We start from the raw sequence: 14,519 nt of genomic DNA on the forward strand, positions 1-14,519 counted from the left end.
TTTGAGGAGTTAGAGTGAGAGTGGTGTGGTAGAGCTGAACGACTGCTGTGTGAAACCACCACGCTCACTGAAGGCCTGCATGAGTAGGTGGAGTCTCTTCAACTTATTCATGCTAATTGCAACTATTGAGTGTGACCTAATTGCATTTAGGGTATTTTAGAATGTGTTTTAGGGTAGTCAAAGCTGAGATTCCAGATTTGGCCCTGCAGGTGATGCGTGCCTTTTACAACACACCATTACCGGATAAATATTTTGGTTTTGTAAAGTTCTGTGAAGAAAGACTTGGACTGTGGTCCACCTGCTGCTTTCCAGTTGAGTGCTTCAGCCTTCAGGCTTCAGTCAAACTGCTTCTTCCTTGTTTTCCAGCTGGGCTTGTGATTCATGTACTCTTAGCTGTAAATTGGCCCAGCTTCAAAGGAAGAGATGGAAAATTCATTCACTTGATGTACCATAATTAAGGTATTTTTCCAAGGTGTGGAATGTGTAGGTTCATCTAAGTGACATCAGAGTGGAGTCCAAATTCCCTACTTACTGGTGAAATGATTAACAACTTGAGAGCTCTGATAAAGATGGGAATGGCTGCTCTCATAGCACGTAACGTGACTTGTAAATCCAAGAACATGTAAGCTGTGAACCTGGATGATTTCAACACAGTTTAAACACTTCTTGGTGTAAACTTAGGCAGGAATTATTTTCATCGTTCTCCGTTTCTCCAACCTGTCAAGGGCATTTTTGAAAGCGAAGCATTGTGAGCAGAAATGACTGTTCTCATAAAAATAACAAAACTTTTCAGTAAAACAGATTTGTATGAGGTCATAGAATAGACTTCTGGAGTTCATTTTGTTCATCTTCTTGACACAAGCCAAATTACGTCTGGTTGCTTAAGATCTTGTCCAGCCAAATTTTGAGTATGCTCAGTTACAGAGATATTCCACTACCTCTCTGAGCAACTAGTGTTTGTCCAGCTTCATGGTGAAGAACTTTCTTCCTGCATTTAAAGCAAGTTTCTCGTGTTCCAGTGCGGTGTATTATCCTGTCACTGAGCACATTCTGACTCCTGTGTACACTTCCATTAGATAAGTGCGGGCAACTTGTTTTTTTCAGTCTCCTTGTACATTATTTCCCCCAGTGTGTTGATATCTCAACTGGCTTTCGCTGGATTTATCCCAGTATGCCAGTGACGTTGTTGTACAGGGGAACCCCAGTGTGGATGTGGTACTTCTGACACTATTTTGCAAAACCAAAACTCTTTTGAGTCTCAAGTATAGCGTGTAGTCGTGATACATTATTGAGCACTGAGAGGTTGAATGCCTTTCAGTTTTATTATTAAAAGTCTACGCTGCCAAATTTGCAAAAGCATATTTGTAAAGGTAATGTGTGTCTATTTTTAGATACCGTGGTTTGGAGATGTAGAACAGATAATACAAGGAGTTCAGTTGCATTTAAATCGTGACGTATGTAAAGTTGGGTACAACCCCACGATGTATTTGCCTTCCTGATGTGTGATTTGCTGAATGAGACTGTGCAGCTGATTGTGTGCTTGAGGTTACTTTGACCTTGGCAAGGATGATTACTGAAATAATACAGCACTTCCTGCACTTCACAGGGCAGCAGCGTGTTTCTGTGACCAGTCTGCTGGTGTGCCATGGCTTACTGCTGGTTGGAACAAATCTGGGCATAATAGTGGCATTGCCAGTGCCACGCTTGCAGGGAATTCCCAAAGTAACTGGTGAGTGACATTTCTCAAATGGATCTGGTACGGTGTTGTTATGCTGAAGATTTTTTTCCTGTCAGTAGTTCAAATGACTCTGCCAAACTATGTGTATGGTTGAAGCACTCGTCAGAGCTTTGTGATGAAATTCTATCTGTTCTTCTTCCTTATCTTTGAAATGCTTCTACATACCTGCCTGGATTTGTCTCAGCTGTTTGAGTCAGGACAACATTTTTTCTTTATGGAATAAGAATAGACATTAATCCTATCAGAGTACAGTAAAGAATACAGGAATGAGAGGGCATTGCAGGGAATCTTTCTGCCATACTTGGGGAAGAGATGCATTAGGTTCAGAGACATGCAAATGCAGTGTGTTCTCTGACTGGTTATTTGGTACGTTGTTTTTGTGAGCTTTCTTCCCAAAACTAGAGACTTGGAACATATGAGAACGTGTATTTCACTTTTTGACAAAGAGCAGTATTTTTCATTTTGGAGAGATGCGTTGGTGAGTTAGTTTCAAATGATCCTGTTTGAAACATATGAATGCTGCTGGATCATTTTGTAAATGTTTAAGCTGCTAGCAGAAGCGAGATTTTTTCAAGTGTATGTAATTCCTATTAAGTACCTCTTAGCCCTGCCACGGTTTAGTTTCAATTCTACTGTGGAGGAAAGCTGGCAGATTGTGTGGGGTGAGCTACTTGTAACTTCCTTCAGGGAAGAAAAGATACTATATGTAACTTTTCAAATGAAAATGAAATCCTCCATGTTAAGCAAAATACACAGCAGCAATCAAAGGGTTGGAAGGGACCTTTATGATCATCTAGTTCCAGTGCTCCTGCTACAAGCGGGGACACATCCCATTAAACCAGGCTGCTCACAGCCCCATCCAGCCTGGCCTTGAACACCTCCAGGGAGGGGGCATTCACAGTTTGTCTGGGCCACCTCTTCCAGCTCTCATCACCCTCACAGGAAAGAATTGCTTCCTGATATCTAGTCTGAATCTACCCTCCTCCAATTTAAAGCCATTTCCCCTTGTCCTGTCACTACCTGCCCTTATAAAAAGTCCCTCCCCAGCTTTCCTGTAGGCCCCTTTAGGTACTGGAAACATGACAAATGTTTCTTAGAAGATATGGAAGCAATATTAGGTAAAAATCGGTGCAGTACAATGGACGGTTGCGGAATGAATCAGTCTCTCATTTTGTTCTTCCACATTCTGTTTTGATTGTTGTGGTTTAAATCATCTGTATATTGCATTTATTTAGGGTTAGATCTTGTCAGATTTCACAGGTTTGGCAGCACTGCATTGAGATTTATAGTCTTCAGACACAGCATTTGGAATCTGAACCAAAAAAAAATTGCACTTTTCCCAGTTGTGCTTCCAGTACTGATAATTCATCTTTATATCATTGCTCTTTCTGCGAAAGCACTTCTTTTTTTTATCATAACCTGGAATGTATTAAGGAGTTAGGGACGGTTGGGATGAGTTGCAGAGTGATGGTCTCTTTTCCTTGATAGCCTAACTTCTTTTCATCTTTTAGGTGCTGTTGCATAATGCTTTTTCTTTTCTTGCTGTAAGAGCCCCAAACACTGATGTTGTTAGCGCTTCTGAATTTGGTGTTATGCCATTTATTTTTCATGTATTCTTATGATTTTCATGTGTAAATTTTCCTTGTACTGCTAGCAGCTGCTGCAATGAAAAAGATGTTCATATGCTTTTGTGGAAAGGTACAGGGGTATGGCAGGATTAACTGAAAGCCACTTATTTTCTTTGCAGATTACTGCAGAAGAGTCAGGATGTTATTTTTGTGTCAATGCCAAAAAAAGTTAGTAGAAAATTTCTGTACTCGTGCTGTTGTGAACACAGCACACGTCAACCTGAATTCGTTCTGCTGTGTTCCAACTGGTTTATTAACACAGACCCAAAACATCCTGATGGCACAATAGATTTTTCTTTCTACCCTTTTCTGTAAGTTGTTTACGTACAGTCTGTAGATGGACTGAATGCATATGAGAGGATTTTAAGAGTTATGCATTCCTATGCAAATTTAATCAAGTAGTTATTGTGGAGTGTTAATGGTTGAAACAAAAATCTTTGTCTTTTTCCTTTGGCTACAGGAAGAGGAATGGTGTCGTATCACGCACACAATGGGCCAGTGAAGTTTCTTGTAATGGCTACATCTATAAATAAGAAAAACAAAAACAAGTTAAGGAACAGCCTGCCTCGTGGCTCAGAATCTAAAGACAAAGACCAGAGGAATGTTATGCACAATGAGAGGCCAAGCTCTTCCAATAGCAGCAACCCCGATACTTCAGTTTGGCTGGGAGGTTCAGCAGGATCCATTGCACAAAAAAGTGACTTGTCTTCATCTTCTGGGTCCCTTACATCAAGTTCCCTAGAACACAGGCCAGAAGACAGTAACATTTATGAGCTTTTGAAGGATCAGAATATCTCTTTTAAAAATAAAAGACAGAGATCCAAGAAAGTGAAAGCAAGTTCAGTATTAGTAATTTCTGGTGGCCAAGGACACAGAAGAGTGAACAAGAAGACCAAGCAGCAACGACAAGATGAATTAGTGTCTTCAGTGATGGTCTGGCAAATCCCTCTCTTAAATATATGAGTGAACTAAATCCCAGATACTTTCTGCTATTAAAAAGTCTGATATCTTTATAAAGCAAGTGCCAGCTTAGGACCCAAACCAATAGACTTCATACCGTGGGATCAATTTCAGTAGGATTTGATCACATAATTCTGTGATCTGAAGCAGAGTCTTCACACGTTCTGTGGCATTAGGGTACTGGAAAATGTCTAGCTATTGATGCTGTCTTTCATACTCAGCACAGAAAGGATTTGTCAGACATTTAACAAGGTTTTAGACATTTTTTTTGTCTTATTTATATTCACATTTATAAATCCCATCATTATGTTCTATAGCACTTAGGGAAGGCAAGGAACACGTGCTATGTCACATGCTGGTTTTTGCGTATGTAAATCAGCTGCTGTTTCCTTTTCCAGAATGACACGTTGCATGGGCTGTAGATTTTAACAGATTAGCAAACAGTTTTAAACAATAAAATTCCTAATAGAAGCTAATATTAAATTAGTAATTACTATAAAGGTTTGTAACATCGTTCCATAAGCTGGAGGTCGGTCTGAACAAATGCTATTATATTAATTGATACTTGGGTTTTTTTGTTTTTGTTTTTCAACATAGAAAACAGATTTTTTTATTTCTAATGCTCAGTATTATGAAAAAAGTTGCAGTATAAAAAGTCCATTAATTTTCTCAGTGGATATAACGTGTCTGCTATTCTTTGTCATACAGAGGAAGTTCTAAGGATATTGTGGCACACGTAGTAGAAAATACAGACAAAAACCAGCTGTGCATGGCAGTGCTGGTGGTAACGCATTCCCCTCCTGGCAGTTTTGTGTCAAAGCTGGATACGGACTGAGCCATTATGAACAAGGTATGGATATCCCACCTGTAAATAATAAGCTCAGAAATATACTGAAATCACCTGTGGGAAGCTCAAGTAATCACGGTGGGTATTCATCCTGCATCAGCAGATCTGCGCCTGTGTCCTCAGGCAAATACCTGTCAGGGAATGTCACTGCACAAGTGCAGATGGCACAGATACGGTTCCCATCCGCTCACTCAGAGATTCAGCCAAGCACGGTCTGGTGAACAGATCCTGTAAAAATAGGGTGCACAATGTATTTGCATTTATTCACTCAGTGGGACAAAGTGTTGCTGTTTTAGAGGGCTGAATTCTACGCAAGGACCTAGTTAATCATTTTTTTCTTAATGAATGGATATATTTCCAAAAGGAATTTTGAGCTTGGGGATACTATTGACATTGCTTTTTGCACTGTAGTCTCTGTATGTGAAATACAAGACAAAGCCTTCAGCTCAGAAACATATTACAAGAAGTGGTGATGAGACACCTCGTTCAAAAAGAGTGCACTTAATGTGTGTTGAATGAGGACACTGCAAATATCCTCTTGTCAACAAGCTGAAAGATACAGAGAAATTAACACTCTTAGGTTTAATTTGGATGTGTTAAAAACTCTAATACTATCCACCAGTTCCGTGAAATGTAAATTAAATATATCCAGAGCAGAAAGTCTGTCAGATGTTTATGTTGACTAAAATCAAGTATGAGTTTTGGCTGCTTTTTTGCTTTTTTCTGGCACTCTTCTTGTCCCGGTAAATTATAAATTTACTCTGAATTTTCAGTCTACTCTGAATTTTCAGTCTGCTCTGAAAAGCAAACTTGAATCAAGTCAGCTCTAAAGTTGGTGCATGGGCTTACTCACCAAGTTTGATGGAGCATGGCAGTAAGGTGATGTCTTGCCTGCCATATGCATGCAGTCCAGGTCAGAGGGAATGCTACTGCAGTAAACCTTCTCCTGCTGCCACCAAAGCAGGCAATTCAACAATCAGATACACACCTAAATTCAGAAAAGGAGCCAGAATAGCACAAACTTTAGGAAGTCACAGAAAACATTTGGTAAGAGATTGGATTGTAGGTTAGGGTTCTCCTTACTGCTTTGTGCTTTTATTCTGCATCTTTCACTGTGATTCTTACCAGGTCCTCTGGGTGCTCCTGCTGTTGGTATGGGCTTAGTGTCAGCATCAGTCCCTGTGGAAAACTGAAGAGTGTCTCTAAGGCAGGCTGCCAGAAACATTTGCCCCCAATTTTCTTCTTGTTCTTGTTCCTGGATTACCTTGCCTGAGGGCTCAAGGCCAGCTGTGTTTTTTGCATTTGTCCACAGTCCCTGGGAGTTGCTCGTTTGCCCACTGTGTGGAAATACTACACTGTACAGTGTAATGTATGTGTACTGAAGGACACGTTAAATGATTCTCCTGTGTATAAAGCTATATGACCTAAGGCCCCTTGCTACACTACTGCAGAAAGGCCACAGGTGTGATTCTGCACGCTCCTTGGGTGTGGGCTTCCATGTCCGTGCTTTTGGGACTGGAAGACGATGCTCACTTTTTCATGGATCTTTATAATTAAGAGTGGTAAGCCTAGACCCCATGTATTAAGCTGGAAACCCACATGTGGAGTTATTGCAGGAGCTGCTAGCAATGAGGCATGAGAGAAAATTTTAAGTGATATTCATCCTACTTTCCAGCTGAAATGCAACTTTCTTTAATTTAATCAAGAGAACAGGAGAAACAAAGTACAAATCTCTTCAGAAAGCCCATTGATGTTTTGCCACTGTCTTTAGTAAGAACAGAAATAGATCCCTCATTAACACTTATACTGCTTTGAAAGTAAACATATATGTATTTGTCTTCCCAAGTGGAAAAGACAAGGATAAGCTGTACACCTTTAGAAATATGCATTGAACCAGATCTTCAGTGATGGAGCACGGCGTGCAATGCTTGTTTCCTGATACATAGCATACATGGTAAGGTATTGTCTTGCAATGAAAGCAGGCAGGAACCAAAGTTTCTCTTACAGCAAATGAGTAGACTTTGTAGCTATTTCCAACTGCTGCTGGGTAGACTGGATTTTGCTTTCTGGCACTGCTTTGCTAGATTTATAGAATTTATGCAAGATTTTAGGGAAAAGGGGGAGAAAGTGTAACCACTATGATATATTCTGTATATGTTTTCTAACACATAGTAGGGTATTTTATAACATGAGCCATAAAACGTATGTATTTATGTCCAAAGTATAAGCTGAGAAAATGTTTAATAAAAAATGTGCTAAAAATGAATTTCAGAAGTATGTTTATTGGGCCGCTGTATTAACAAGAGAGCTAGAATTTGGGGCTTGCTAGTAATGAAATAACGTGTAATTAGGACAAAAGAAGTTTTTATACTTTGTAGGATTCAATTGCAAATGCAATTTGTACAAACAATGCAGGCTCACTGCACATTTGACCTCTGTACTGATGGACACAAATAGTATCTGAGCAGGAAAATTTTCACTATGCTGTCTGCGGGGAACACGCATCATTTGGGTAGCACGTGTTGCATAAACACGAGAGGCAATGTTCCAAGTGAGTGTTGTAGAGCACAGCACTAACAGAGGAAATTAATTTTCATTTGGTAACTGGCAATTCGTCCCAATTAACGTGCCCTAAAGGATGTATAGAGAGTCCCGTGATGGTGCTTAAATTCTGAGGGTTTATGCAGCAGGCTCAGGAATGGCCTTTCTGTGCGTACCTGCACTATTACAAATAAAGAGTTATTGAAAAGAGATAAAAGGAACAACTCTCAAAGCCTGCCCTTTGTTCTCGTTTTTAACACCATGTCTATTTTATTTATTGTTCAGGAAAACACTGACATTTCAGTCCCTCTCCCAGAGTGCACTGATATTTCGTTTCCCTGCCATTCTTACTGCTGAAGTAGCAGACACAAAACAAAATTGAATGCCATGGCTGCAGGACGTTGTAAACTTGCACACCTCAAGATGGGTTCAGACCCAGCGGGAATTTGCCACTGCTGAATGGGTGGGATGCTGAGTGTCACAGGTTGCACACTGCCCCTTTGAGATGTGACACAATGCTGGGAAAGATCTGAGTTGTGATTTAGTGCTTAAACTTCACAGTTCCTCTCTGTAAGCCCAATTTGATTCTTTAAGTGCATAGAGACAGATTGCTTCTTATGAGATGCATTTGGTAGGAAAAATTTGCAGTTTGAAAAGTGCAATTAATGGAGGGCTCTGTAGGAGTCAGTCTGTATTTCAGTGGCTGATACTATGGGGTTATTTTTGATTGCTTTATTATATCTTCATAGTAATAATACTTCCTGCACTAATAACCCTGTTGAGAAGGCAGATTAATATTATCTGTAGCTTGGAAGAAACTGAGTTGTAAAGTGACTTGAAGCCTGTTTGTAAAAGAAGACAGATTAAAGACATTACAGCTTGCTAAGCCCACGATGAGCCCTTTAAGCCGTGCTCCTCCTTGCAGGCATTCCATGTGTGTGGCTGTTGCACTGCCCACACTGCATACTGGGCAGGAGCGGGGCGGTCCCTCAAGTGAGGGAATAGAAATAGGTGCACACGGAGGCTGATTCTTTCCACTGCTTTTAAACATTTTATGCTGTTGTAATGAGAGCAGAGATACCAGCACAGACTTTACCCCTATCACGGAAACCCCAGTGACTGCTGCAAAGAGTGTCAGTCTGTGGTGGATTGTAAGCTGCCTGCATCATTCCAGAGCTCAGAATTCTAGTTTACTTCCATCACTGTTCAGACTTGCCATCTTTATAGCTGTGCGTGGGATCTAAATTCTACTTTTCTCACAAATGCTGGACCCGCTTTGCTGGATCTCTCTGCTATCCGATTTCAGAAACGTGGCTCAAGGTCTGCAGAATTAGTTGGATTGTTGCTGCCTTGTACTTGTCCTTAAAGGCACGCCATTACCAAACCGCCGGGAACCAAACATGAAAATAGCAATGCTGAAAGAGCACGGAAAGGATCTCAAAATTTTCCAGGCAAATGAAGATCCACGTGAGTCTATTTAAAATGCAACAATGTGGACGTATGACCAGAAGCAGTTGAAGTGCTGTGGCCAAGCTCCATTGACTGCTCAATAAAAGGCAGTTAGTCATTCGCAGCACGACCTTCAAAGGTGTTCAAAGGGCTTTTTTTTTTTTCCTACAGCAAAGCACACCTTGACAGCAGAACTGCATGCTCTGTTGATATGTGTATTATTATATTCCAGGGATAATCATAGTAATCACTTACATGTGTCCAAGCCCAGAAGATGAGCCAGAGCACCTAGGAGGAAGACAACATGCCCTGGGGGAGAGCAAATCATTGTAAGCATTCACTAGAAACCCTATTTAAGGGATATTTTGACATCAGAAGGTTAAGGTGAGCCACTGGCAGTTTTTGCAGGCTCAGAAGTACCAAATTCCAACTAAAATCTGTGCATTTGCATTCCTGAATACCAACAAGAAAGGTTTTTAACTCATGAAATCAGAGACAGCTTGGCTGCAGGAGCATGTACTTCTGGTTTTTGCTATTAGTCCTAATTGGAGAGAAACACCATGGGTTTCACCTTCAGCATCAGGGTCACATTAAATGCTGGCATGAAGATATGTGCTAACTCACACCTACATAAGCAAATTGTAAAAGCTGTCTCCTGTGGATGCTTCTGTTTCCTTCCCTCTGCCAGTTGAGCGTTTGAGTTGCAGAACACACCTGTGAGGCTGTGCTCAGTGTTTTTTAATGTGCTCTTTTAAAAAGGGTTTATTTCCTGGAGAACTGGGTAGCACGACCTTTAATGAGACAGGGTATTTTTGTTTAGCTAAGATTTGTAACTTAAATAACTTTTCTATAATGTTCCTGTGAGCAGCTTGTGAAACTCTTAACCCAGATCAGAAGCTACGGATGCCATCAGGTAGCTGAGTTCAGCTGCTTCTGTGCTGCTGCACACAGGAGTGCTGCTCACGCATCCGGAGGCTGCGCCAGGTGGGATCTTCCAGCCAGTCCCACCCCTGCACCAGCCCCAGTGCCTGAGCAAGCAGAGATGGCTGCAGCCTGTACCTCTGTGTGGTGACACTTCACTGGTGTGCCAGCATTGTGGAAGGAACGTACCTACAGATCATGAGGTGTTTAGCTCCCAAGCTGTGGTGCTGGCCGTGGATGTACTTTGAGGAGACAGGCTGTGAGGTGGCCCATTATGGCTGGGAAGAAACACTGGCGGGGATATCTCATAGTACTGCAAAGAACAAGGTTAGGTTTTAATTCTGTTTCAAGTCTTTTCTAGTGAACCAGGAGATAACGTGCTTGCTATCCCAATGGTTCACCTAAGTAAATGCTGCACATCCACCATCCTTTAACCTGACCAAATACTTTTAACCAAATTAACAGCTTTTCTGCCTGCTCAGAGCACTGTTTCGGGTGATACAGCTCTCAGTAATCCAGTCTCTTTTGCTATGCTCCTTGTTCTTTTCTCCTAAATTAAAAACAATATTGATCTGTCTCTGGTACATAAAAACATGCAACCCAACCCCAAAGAAACTTTCACCATCTATTTTTCCTCGTGGCTATTACCACTCCTACGAGCTGATCACTCTTCTGGTGGTCTTCAAATTCTAATATTTGAGTACATCACACAAAGGATGTAATAAACAAAGGTAGATCAGCTTGAGTCCTCAGAACTACTGTTCTCTGAATACAATACATGCTGCGTAACATGCCTACAGCACGTATGCTTTTTGTATTCTAGACATACAGGATTTATTTTGCTGCTCAGCAGAAATATAATGAGCTGTTGTCCTGTGCCAGCAATAGCAATCACACCAGCCCTTGAGGCTGTTATAGAAAAAGAAGCATTTCACACACAAGCCTTAAGCTGTCAAACACAGGATGAGGAAAAGAAGCCAGTATTTTTCCCCTATTCATTTTGTTTTGCTTACATTTTGGCTTCTGGCTGTGAACCAGATCTCTGGATGTTGCAGGAACCACTGCTATCAGCTACTGCCACTGTGTACCTGATACTTACCCCAGTATGCACAGGTGAAATACTACTGGGTTTTACCTGTGACGCTCCCAGAATTTTGATGTTGTAATGTTTATTTGTCCAGTATGTCCTTGTGTCAATCTAAACCACAGAATAATAGTCTACCAACAGCTCTGCACATTGTGAAAGCAAGCCTAGTCGGTATGGGCATGCAAGTCCTACCTGGTGTGCTGGACATGTGCCCGTAACGTGACACTGTGCAAGAGCAGGCTGCACAATGCACCCAGTACAAAAAGGGACTTTGCTGGCCTGTTCTCCACTGGACCCATTAGGGTCTGATGCCTTCAAAGAAGAAACTGGGAATCGTTTGTTCATCCTGGTGTGGTCTAAAAAGTGAGAAGAGTGCCTACCTTTGTCTCCCAGTTTATTTTTAGGTGCAATCTTCCTATTTCCAGTGCAGAGCCTACTCGACACTGGGACAACATTTCTCAATTCAGATGTTTAAAATTAATCATTTACTTCTACACCAGCATGACTACAGCTAATGGAGAGAAACAGGTAATACCAAAGGATGATTCAACTCATCCTAAGATATAGTGTCTAAGTTAAGTGAGAAATATATTGCCCTCCAGACATGCTTATTGCAGTACATTACTTACAAGTGGAGCCTCAGCGACCTCAAGCTGCAGGAAAACTGGAGAAATAGAACTGAGATGATTTCCACAGATTTTGCACCATCTTCAGATCCACAAAGAATTGCAAGGCTAGTTGATGAGCAGCCTTATTCTCCATGGGACGTTCCCAGCCTATGAACCACAGAGCAGCAGTAATTGCAAAAATATGCTAATATGTTGGCATATGTCAGCTAATATGTTGTATCTGTTTACACTTTGAGGTTTGAGGACAAATGTTCACAGGGGACTGGGAAGAAACCAGCATTAGGCCAGGGTTCAGAAAACTTGGGCTGCCAAAAGCTAGAATTAAAAAATAATAATAAAAAGAACAGAGTTGTTTTACCTGATCTGCTTCTGACAATGCTCAGCGAGGGCAGAGAATGAAGACTGCAAAGCCAAATGCTACCTAGCTTCTCAGACTGGAACGTCTGCAGTGTTCACTGTGCAGCTCTTCTGCTGGCCCTGGCCACAGGGCACAGATGACCCCTAAATACACATAAATATGCTACTTCCCAGTCACTGGTTATCTACGAGCCATTCTCAGTCACCCCAAGCTGAAACACCTCTGTGTAAACACATACTAGAGTGTGACGTGACATTTAATCTGATGAGGAGCTAAATAGGTTCTGTAGTACTTAAAGTCATCGTATAGTAAGAAAGCATGAGCCAGAACGATGTTAAATGATCCCAAGTATGATGCTGTTGGCACAGTCTTGTTAATGAAAATGTAAGTGAGGCTTTTGAAAATCATTTCCCGGACCTCTATTTGTTGTCTAGTTTCAGTGTCATTTTGAAACATGTAGTATGCAAAATCACACCAAATAACAGGAAGATTTGTTCCTGATGTCAGAAGAGTCATTCCTGGCAAGCTGCAAGAGATCTGAAAGTAATGCATGGAAACTGCTTCCAGCGAGCCAGGAATGAAACACTACTCAGTAATAGATCCAATTGAGAGAAGAGCAGGAAATTCACAATTATGCTGAAGAAATATATCGTAGCCACCAATTATCCTAAAACCCCCGCAACACTATTATTATTACTTATTCACCTCATGGCCCCAGAGAGCACACTGGTCCCACAGCAGAGATGAGACATGACCTCAGCTTGACAACTAGCATTAAAATTAAACTCTGCACTTAAGTATGCACATAAGATAAGTGGAGCCAATGGCTTCAAGAGGTTACACTTATCCAGCACTGCAGGCAGGAGCTGCAGTGTCCTAGGGACAGAAAGGTTGTGACAGAAGCAAAAAGGAGGAGCAAGGGGACAAAATGACTGAGGAGACACCCAGCTTTGCTCAACCACCATCATCATGGAGCAGAAAGATCCCTGGAGGTCTTCAAGAAAAGGGTAGGTGTGGCACTGAGAGACATGAGTTGGTGGGCATGGTGGTGATGGGCTGAGGGTTGGATTAGGTGACCTTAGTGGTGTTTTCCAGCCTTCTGTGATCCTAGGAGCACGCAGCTACAGTGGTGATGTGGCCATTGCAAGGAGAAATGGAGGGATGGGTTCCTTGTGAGGACAGATGGAAGGAGCTCTGCACAGGAGAGCAGTGGGTGCTGCTGAGGAGGATGTGGAGCCAGAGGAGGGGGAAATGGAGAAGAGCTGCAGAGACGAGGTTTTAGTAAAGCATTATGGGAAAATGATACACTGTGAAGGCACTGTGAAATATCCGCGTGTTATTAACGGTTTACAAAGGCTTGGAAACGTGCTGTCAGTGTTCAGGAGGCTGCACGCTGCCACAGCCGAAGCGCAGAGCACGCACAGCGTGACATTTCAAGAAACAGGGAAACCTCTCTAATTCTGACAACCTTAATTAGAACCCAAACGGGATAACGTTGCCACCCAGACCCAAGCTGCAGCCGAATGGAAAACCACCTAGCCCTCATCCGGCTGTTTCAACCGCCCAAAACGCAGGGGCAGCGAACCCCTCGTAGCCCTATTCGCCCACAACGTGAGGGGAGGGCTCCGGAGCCGGCTCCGCCCGGGAGTTCCCCTCGGCTCGGCCAGGTGGGGCCGGCTCCGCCTCCCCCTGCCCTGTGGCGGCCGGCGGAGCAGTTCCCGCTTCGGAGGCGGCTGTTCCCGCCGCCGCCCGCCACGAGCACTCGGTCTGCGCCGTGGGTGCCGCTTCCTCCCGCTCCGGCAAACAAAGGCGCCGAGCTCCGCGCGGCCCCCGGGGACAGCGCGGCTTCTGCGCGTTCAGCCATTTGCTGCGCCCCTCCGCCTCCTTCTTTCCCTCCTCCTCCCACCGCGCTCCCCCTGCCGCAGGCTCTGCAGCGCCGTAGAGGCGGGCTGGCTTCCTGGAGCCGCGCCGCCCGAAGGTAAGCGGAGGGTCGGGCCGCTCGCGGGGATGCGAACCGGCGGCTGCTGGGAGCCCGTGAGCGGTGCTCGATGCGTGCGTACCCGCGGCAAGGGCGGGCTGGGGCGGCGACACGACTGAGGTCCCACCGAGGGCTGCTGCCCTGCACTCTGCAGGGTGGGAGGTGGGTCCCCAGCTTTCCGCGGAGGATGACAGCCAACTTCTCCAGCTGTATCGGGGAGAAGAGCTCTCTAGAAATACCGGCCCGGCACGGCAGTACGAATGAAGGGTAGAAAGTGGAATAGAAAGCGAGTAAATGTAGGGCAGTAACAAAGTAGAGGAGGAATAAAAAATAGAGAAGCAGTAACATGGAGCAATCTTTCTGTATGATCTGAGATGCTAAAG

At 43.1% G+C, this 14,519-nt stretch overlaps 1 protein-coding gene across 5 annotated transcripts in view; it reads left to right on the forward strand.

Annotated features, from left to right (window-relative positions):
- Positions 1–5,173, forward strand: part of ARHGEF10 (Rho guanine nucleotide exchange factor 10) — a 108,094-nt gene extending 102,921 nt beyond the window's left edge. For all 5 annotated transcript variants that reach the window (XM_065730771.1, XM_065730773.1, XM_065730774.1 and 2 more), the window contains 2 exons: positions 1,607–1,729; positions 3,827–5,173. In XM_065730771.1, the coding sequence (XP_065586843.1) occupies positions 1,607–1,729; positions 3,827–4,329 (626 nt within the window). In that variant the 3' untranslated portion in view covers positions 4,330–5,173. The remainder of the gene's footprint in view (positions 1–1,606; positions 1,730–3,826) is intronic.
- Positions 5,174–14,519: the final 9,346 nt, after the last annotated feature.

The sequence above is a fragment of the Cyrtonyx montezumae genome, unplaced genomic scaffold (assembly GCF_038088225.1).
Source record: "Cyrtonyx montezumae isolate F1298 unplaced genomic scaffold, pur_monq_1.0 scaffold_13, whole genome shotgun sequence".
Lineage (NCBI taxonomy): Eukaryota > Metazoa > Chordata > Aves > Galliformes > Odontophoridae > Cyrtonyx > Cyrtonyx montezumae.